Genomic DNA, 8,945 nt, shown 5'->3' on the forward strand with positions numbered 1-8,945 from the left:
TTCCTGGTTATAATAACGTTAGAACGTTCAATTCTCCCTTTATATAAACGTTGTATTAACGTTCTTGTTTGGTTATAAGAACGTTATTCAAACGTTCAATTCTCCCATTATATAAACCTTCTCTTAATATTTTTCTAAGATAATGAAAAACGTTTCATTCAATAAAAAAACATTAAGAAATGTTTTAATAATTATTAAAACCTTTCTTAATGTTTTTTATATAACAAGGTAGCCTATATAATAGGCCTAGCCTATATGAAGAACCTACAATTTTAAAAAAGACCCATGAATCATGTCTATAGTGTTATGTAGTCCACTGAAGTCGAGTTGAATTGAACCAAGTAGGCCTATAGTTTATTCCAATAAACCGATTTGGGTTGAAGTGACCATATGAAATTAACATGAACATAAACTTGGACTAAACATAGAATCACCAACAATGGGACAGGGAACAAAGCTAGACAAGAGACAATGGGAACACAAGGACAAGGACTATGACCAAAAACAACCAATGACATTCACAAGTTAAAGTTCATTTAATTTATATAGCTAATTTTTACAACAATTTCCAAGTTTATGTTCATGTTAATTTCATATGGTCACTTCAACCCAAATCGGTTTATTGGAATAAACTAGGCCTACTTGGGTTCAATTCAACTCGACTTCAGTGGACTACATAGACATGATTCATGGGTCTTTTTTTATTTATTTTTGTCTTAATTTTAAAATCTGAAAGTTCTTGTTTTAGGTTCTTCATATAGGCCTATTATATAGGCTACCTTGTTATGAATGAAACGTTTTTCATTATCTTAGAAAAACATTAAGAGAACGTTTATATAATGGGAGAATTGAACGTTTGAATAACGTTCTTATAACCAAGCAAGAACGTTAATACAACGTTTATATAAAGGGAGAATTGAACGTTCTAACGTTATTATAACCAGGAAATAACATTAATACAACGTTTACATAACGGGAGAATTGAACGTTCTTATAACCAAGAAATAACGTTAATACAACGTCTAAAAAACTGGACTTTTTGAAATTCCCTAGAACATTCAGAAATAGCGTTTTTATAACTTAATGGGAACGTTATGAAAACGTTCTTATAACCTAAAATTGTTAGCTGGGGAAGAGGAGCAATTCGCGATTGCACTGAACACGTTTTAAGTGCAGGCATATTCTCTGAGCGAGGCAGCGAGCCCACTCAGCCCAGAGAGAGAATTCTTACAAGAGAAGTGTATCTGAGAGCGCGCGCCCAGTTCCCGCGCGCGAGCAGAGAGATTCGCGCTCGGCATATCATATTCCGCGCGCGAGCAGAGAGATTCACGCTCGGCATATCATATTCCGCGCGCGAGCAGAGAGATTCACGCTCGCCACATCATATTCCGCGCGCGAGCAGAGAGATTCACTCTCGCGCATAATATTAATGTACTTTCGCGCAGAGGCGCAGATAGGATTTTTTAACTGGGGGGGACCAAGCTGTCAGCAAATGATTTAAACTCAATTTGTTATTTTGCGTAATTTGGGCTTTGACTAGTGCTCAAGTAGTTACTTTGTGTAATTTGGGCTAATGATTTGCACTAAAAAGCCATTGGGGGATTCTTATTTGAAATCATGGATAAACAACAATGAACAAAGGTAAACAAATGACTACCTGATCACCACTAGCAATGCATGATCAGACTGTTATTTGACTAGTATGCCAATCACCCACCAAAACTTAATGTCTTCAGCAAAGTATGTTTTATTTAAACATTTGCTTATCTCAGCATACAAAGTCATTATGAACAAAAAAGCAAAGAACCTATGTGCAAATAATAATAATAAAATAAAATAACAACAACATATTTACATAAATAAAAATAAGTAAGTAGGCTATACGGAGTATGAGAAATTCCGTCTAGTGCAGCCAAACAAATTTACTCAATGAAGGACCCAAAAACATCTCTCCTCCTTTCATTACCCTGAACATACAGCTGGGCAATTTCTTGTCTGTCCAGTCTGTCAAGCCTCTCTTGGTGAATATGGCACACAGCAATGCCATTGAGTCTTTTTTGTGTCATGGTTGATCGCAACCAATTTTTCAACCTGCGTAACCCACTAAAACTGCGCTCTGCCTCAGCAGATGATATGGGCACCACCATCAACAATCTTACTAATGTCTCTACCTGATCAAATAGGCCCCTGACTTCAGGGGGCATTTCTCTCAAAACATGCACAGCATCTGCAGTTGTGCTGACCTTGTACTTGTTTTTAAACATGGCTAATTGGACTTTCAAGACTTCCTCGTTCAGTTCAGGATATTTACAAACTGCTGCATTATTTGTAATGGGTGTCAGGAGTGAGTTTTCCAGTTCTTTTAAAGTTTGAATGCCTGGTTGCATAAACTTCTCAGTAGTTTGTGCATCTACTGTGTCAAGGACACGGTAGAACTCTACTCTGTAAAAATCCACAGCTGATCCAGGTGTGTATGCAGGAGCCTGCCCAGAATATCTCTTAGGGGGCCTATGTGTGCGTGGTGGAACAATGGTCTCTAGAGACAGATTGTCACACATGTCTCCTGCCTCCTTAAAGACTGCCTCAAAGTGTTCAGTGTTTCTTTTGGATTTCAAGCTTTCTTGGACAAGAGAGACTGCAGAGAGCATGCCCTCCACTGTCTGAGTCTTTTTCTGGAGAGATGCAATTAGAACCTCTAGTTCACTGATCACATCTAAAGCAAGCAGAAGTCCCAGTACAACATTACCCTGTTGCAGTCGAACACGTAAGCCCTCTGCCCGGCTTGCAGATCCAGAATTACTTGCAGCCATCTCATCCAGTGCATTTAGTACCATCCCATATTGGCTGAGAACAGCACGGATAGCAGGTGAGCGTACAGTCCACCTAGTGGGACATAAAGGCCTGATGGACAGGGCTGGCCCTTCCCCTTCAGCTGCAACAATGGCTTTAAACTTGTCTTTCAGCTTACCAGACTGCCCAAAAAATGTACCAAGTTCATGTATCCAGTCAAGTGCATTTCGCACGACACTGGAGGCTGAGCAAGCCTGTTGTGTAATTAAATTAACACAGTGTGCTCCACAATGTATATATGGCGCTAGTGGCTGTGCTCGCTGAATAACAGCCTGGGCACCTGAGTACTTTCCAGACATATTTGAAGCCCCATCATATGCTTGACCTCTGAGGCCAGATATTGGCAAATTCAGTCTCAACAGAACGTCCAAAATGATTCTGGCAAGGTTTTCACCTGTTGTAGAAGTTGTTTCATACAACCCTATAAAGTCTTCGTGCACCAGCAAATCAGTGTCAACATAACGTAGGCACAGCGCCTCCTGCTCAACACCAGAGATATCCCTTGTCCCATCCATAATTATCGAATACTGCAACACTGGAAGGGACCGGATCTCATCTGCAATTGTCCTGATAATCGATGAACTCATCAAATTTATACGCTCATTTTGACAATCCCAGGATGTGTGCACCCCCCTCTTTGCAGATAACCATCTAGTGAATGATTGATCATCTTCAGCTTTGTATTTTAAAAGCTGGTCAAGGTTACCTTTATGATGTTCATGCCCCCTAAAGGCCAATCCCTGCCTCGCCAGGAACATCTCACCCCCTATTATTTTTAACAGGCTAGCTCTGTTTTCTGCCTGCTGTGTACTGACTCCACTGCTCAACTGTGTAGTAACTGGCCTGTTTTCATAGGCAGCAGTTGTAACAGCAATGTTGTGACTGATTTCTGATTTCTGATTTCTCATGCATGGAACATTTTTCAAGTGCTTTTTTCCAGTTTTTAAATCCAGTACTGACAAAAGCTGGGTCTATACTCTTGGCTTGTGCTGGTTTCCCTGTCTTGAAGTACTTAGAGCAATGAAAACACAGAACACCATCTGTACCCATACTAACATGCAGCCAAGGATACTTCTCATACCATGATTTTTGGAATGTCAGTGTCCGGTCTTTCATCACTTGTTTTTGCAAAACTTTAGGGTCAGGTTGATTTGGCTTTGTATATGTCATTATCATGTCAACATCCTCTCCCTCTGTGTTGCCTCCTGTCCCTCCTTGTTGTTCTGTCCCTGCTTCTTCTGTCTGTAATTCTACTGTCTCTCCTTCCTCATGCTGTCTTTTTCTACTGTGGCTGCCCTCCTGCAGATCCTCACTTGACTGACTAGGGCCTGCCTTACTGTCATCAGAAATTGCCTGCAGGCCATGAGGACAACATTTTAAATCTTATAATTTCAATTAACCCTCTATACCACAATATAATTTCACAACAATGTGAAATACAACATATTCCTGAGAATGAATGGCTAAAACTACTATTTCAAAAATGTCTAAGAATAACTAAAAAAATTAAATTTAAGTGTTAATTACAAGTTTGTTGCAATTTATAGATTAGAAATATCTTTCAAATGATGTATGACATATTAAGAAATGTTTTTCATAGCCATTCATTTAAGAATCTATATCCTCCGTACAATAAAAAAAACATGATTTCCTGCTATAAGAGGATGTCAAAAGTTTATGTAAGCCTTTATTTGTTGTTTGCATAAACCTTGCACCACACAAATTGACTTATTATAATTATTTTTAGTGGCTTACACGACAGTGAACATACCTCAGTCAATTTATACAGTTCAATGGGTTAAATGATAAGATAAAACGTTATTTCCTGACGACGATAAATTGTTTGATTTATTCAACCATTCTTTTTGTGTTCATTCATTATTTGCCTCTGTCCACTCACCTAAATGCATAGTTATGGTCTCCACATTTTGCTGTGTTTACTAAGTGCAAAAGCCTTATTGTCAGACTAGCTATTCCCTAACAAATCTAATCTGCCACATCTGGGAAAGTCAACAGGCATAGGATACTTACATTGTTTGGTTTTTGAAAAAACGAGGTGATAGTTTTTTGTCTCTTCATTGCCTTTATGTCAAGTCAAGTCAAGTCACCTTTATTTATATAGCGCTTTTTACAATACAGATTGTATCAAAGCGCTTCACAGTGATAACATGAAAACAATATAACAAAGTTTGTTTCTAAAAGAAATTGCGTCAACGTCCACCTTAAGTAAGGCAGATCAATAATATTAAATGTTAAATGTCCCCAACTAAGCAAGCCAAAAGCCAAGGCAACAGTGGCAAGGAACCAAAACTCCATCAGGTGACAGAATGGAGAAAAAAACCTTGGGAGAAACCAGACTCAGTCGGGGGGCCAGTTCTCCTCTGGCCAACGAAGGAACAGTGCATGATTCGGGCAGCATTACAAGTCAGATTGGATCGGAACATTTAGAGTATTTTTTGGAAGTCCAAGTATGCACGCCGGTCTTAAGACGAGTTGTTGAGGATCAGTGCCGTCCACCATAGAGAGTCCATATCGCCCGTGCTGAGTCGTCACTTCACAGGCTTTGTGATTGGAGCATCTGAAGTCTCCGTGAGAGGCTGGATACAAACTGGAGCTGATGAACGCCATTTTCTCGGGACTCGCGTCCCGAGATAACAGCAGAAAAGCAAAGGGAAAATAATTAGCGTAGCTGCTGTTCATAATGATGATTTCCATAACACAGGCGTAAATGACAAAACATGAAGACAGTGACTCTTGCGTCCCAAAATCACCCCCCTCCGTCCCCCACTCAACTCAGCCCAGCTTACTGACCTCTACGTCCCTCCTGCTGCTGAGACCTAACCACAATCTCACAATCTCTCCGCAGCCCAACCATACGCGCCAACCCGTTGACTAAGGCTGTCGAGCCCCACTGGTGCGTGAATAGGCAGTTTCAGTGGACAACGGTTCCGTATGGCATACTACCTACCGCAACACAATATCTGCCCAACCACCCGTCATTCACGCAATATACAGGAACGTAATGACTGCAAATACTATGCAACCTATACAGATAACCTACAGTCTCTTCAAGTTTTATAGTATTAAATGCATTTGATCTGATTCAGCAGTATTATAAAAGGTAAGCATTATGTAAATGCTTGGCTAAAAAGATGCGTCTTTAATCTAGTTTTAAACTGGGACAGCGAGTCAGAGCCTCGAACAATATCAGGAAGGCTATTCCAGAGTTTAGGAGCTAAATGTGAGAACGCCCTCCCTCCTTTAGTGGACTTAGATATCCTAGGAATGACTAGAAGCCTCGAATTTAGCCTCGAATTTAGTGATCTGCCTATCGCCGGCGCGATAGGCAGACTTTTTTTCTTATCAGTGCAAAAGAGACTCAAAATACTCTGTTGATTTTAATCTTACATGTAAGTGTTATACATCAGTCGATCCTGTTTAGTGTATATTATTTTTCTGTATACTCACAATAAAAACAAAGTGTTGTGCTTTTTGTCAAATGAAGAAAAATAAACATGATGCGAGTTTTGCCTTCTCTCTGTCAGTGCAGTCCATTCTGAAACGCGTCCGAAAAATTAACTCTAACTCTGCAAATACTTGTCACACAGGCACGAGAGATTTTTCTTTATGAAGCTTGAATTCTCTTCTTTTCAATGAAGTAATTTATATAAAAAACAAATATTCTCAGTTTATGTAATCTGTATGAAAAGAGAGTGCTGTCAGAATTTTTTTCCCCAGCTCATTACACTTCATTACGCGTTAATCTGACACGCCCACGGAGAACGCGCGCTATTCAAACGCAAATGTAGAGGAAAGCCATGACAACGCCCACATCAGCCGTTCCACCGCGGCGGTAAAATGTGGGGTGTATTTGCTACCTTTTACCGCTAAGAGGCGCTACAATCATAGACTCTGAAAAGTGTTCGTTTATTCTCTCTAATGCGTAATCTGCTGCTCATTCAGAGCGATTGAAAGCTGGTAGCAGATGAATTCAACAAGTGAAACGTAGTTAAAATAATTCATTACCACAATACTGAAATTAGGCTGAAATACTGAAATGAAATTGAATAAATAATGAAAACATAAAACATTGCAATAAAAACATTTAGGCTACATCAATGAAGCTTTACAAAAGCATAAGACTTTAACTCTAACAGCGTACAAACGGTGGCTCAGTGATCAACGCATCAACACGAGCTTCAGGGAGCTTCAATCGACCCGAGATCGAATCTCAATGTGGCATACATGTTGTTAACCGATGTTGGCCAACAGCGTTTATATTTTACCTTCTTGATGCTTAAATAGCTAACTGTTTATAACTGTTTACTTATTTAAAGTCAAGAGTTTTGTTTAATTATCATTACAACATAAATTTGCTACATTCCAGTAGAACCGCAGCCGCTGCACAAAGGACACAAACTGATGAAGGAAGATTGTCAGCCGATTGCATCAGAAAATGAAAATGAAGAAGCTCGTCTTTAGTCTGCTAAATTATTGTGTAATGTAAAAGAACACTAAAATTACTTAAGTTTGAAACCAAGTTCGAACATTTCAAGGTTTAAATAAAGTGTTTTTTTTTATTTAAAACAGGGTTGCATCGGGTTTAGAGTTTATTTCTTTTGCGATGCAAAATAAGAAACACTAGGCTAATATTATTCTTGCGACATTTTAAATTTGTATTGCCAAATAAATGACATTAAACAATTAAAACAGTAGGCCTACAAAACGAAAATTGTCCAAAGCAACATAATTAAATTAAAACATGCGTTTTTCTTTGCCTCTCTCGCGCTGAATCTCTTTTTAACAAGTTTATTTAGTCTCCCTCGCTCTCCATATGAAAGAGGAACATTAACACCTAGGCCTATTGTCCTGCGCGCACAGCACTGAACTGTCCCCCAACCCCCCACAGGCTATCGGAGTCTGAGGCTGATTTAACACAAAGAGAAGTCGTAATTCACACTTAAATCGCTATTCTAGACAGTGTTGATAATGAAGGAATTAAATGATTTAAGTTACATGTAGCCTAGTGAATTTTCTGTCATAAAAGTTTATTACTAAATATTTCATTATTTCAATAATTGATTAAATAAAACTGGTTTGGGCCAGCTTTTTCCAAGCAAAACTAAATATAATCTGAAAAAACGCATGTTCATTTGTTGTCATGAACAAAATGTTCAACTTAATATTAAATTCTACAGGGATCTTTGGATCCTTTCAACCAGGCATGCAATTTGTGAATTAAGTTTTTATTATTTTTTTTATTATTCAAATAAATATCGAACCACGGTGCTTCGTGGTAATGCTGCTAAATTAAATAACATGTAGGCCTATAGAATAATTATGAACTTAAATGAAACAATATCGCAACATTTCGACAAATACATTATTTGATCTGTTTTTACATTTTAATTCAGGGCGATTTAGCCTGCTACATTTCATTAGAGCGAGATTTTCACCCTTGTCATTTTCTCATTGGGAAGCGCTTACATAGGCTACATGTTTGAGTAGATCCTCTGTACCTCTCGTTTTCATATGGATTACATAATCAGATAACATTTATTAGCCTGAATATTTAGACATTTAAAGGCATTAGACAGAGCCGATTTCTTATAGTGACTGAGCTGAAGTGGCTTTCGGTTCATTTTTGTGACGCGCAGTTCCCGGAGACAGAGACGACAGATAAACTTTTGTCGTTAGCAAAAGTTCGAATAAAACCCGATTTTAGAAAAATGCATAGGGCCACTCGGCGTGGTCTGCCAAAACACTTAATTATAAACTTCAATATTTCATTCAAAATAATCTCAAAACGCTTTGTGAAATTTTGAAAAGCCGTGCATGCATTAAGGCCACTTGAACTATGGACAACTGAAACGCTGGTTTTGATTTTATTGTTTATCGTTGTTTAAACGTGCTTGTTCTGTTGCATATCTCTATTTTATATTTGATATGGTCTATTGGTGAAGTAGCCTATAGCATTGATTACTGTGGAGGGAGGGGTGTGGGGATTCAAATAATTCAGCAGAAGCAGGGATGTTTAGACCAGAAGGAAATCCCCGTCCCCCTGGCAAATCACACTTTACTTAAAACCATGTTTT

General features: G+C 38.6%; 1 protein-coding gene across 1 annotated transcript; it reads right to left on the reverse strand.

Annotated features, from left to right (window-relative positions):
- Positions 1–1,839: 1,839 nt before the first annotated feature.
- Positions 1,840–3,587, reverse strand: LOC130094688 (zinc finger MYM-type protein 1-like). Its single transcript, XM_056261111.1, has one exon. The coding sequence runs from the start codon at positions 3,435–3,437 to the stop codon at positions 1,923–1,925; it is 1,515 nt and encodes a 504-aa protein (XP_056117086.1). The 5' UTR covers positions 3,438–3,587; the 3' UTR covers positions 1,840–1,922.
- Positions 3,588–8,945: the final 5,358 nt, after the last annotated feature.

The sequence above is a fragment of the Rhinichthys klamathensis genome, unplaced genomic scaffold (assembly GCF_029890125.1).
Source record: "Rhinichthys klamathensis goyatoka isolate OS25496 unplaced genomic scaffold, OSU_Roscu_1.1 h1tg000180l_1, whole genome shotgun sequence".
NCBI classification, from domain to species: domain Eukaryota; kingdom Metazoa; phylum Chordata; class Actinopteri; order Cypriniformes; family Leuciscidae; genus Rhinichthys; species Rhinichthys klamathensis.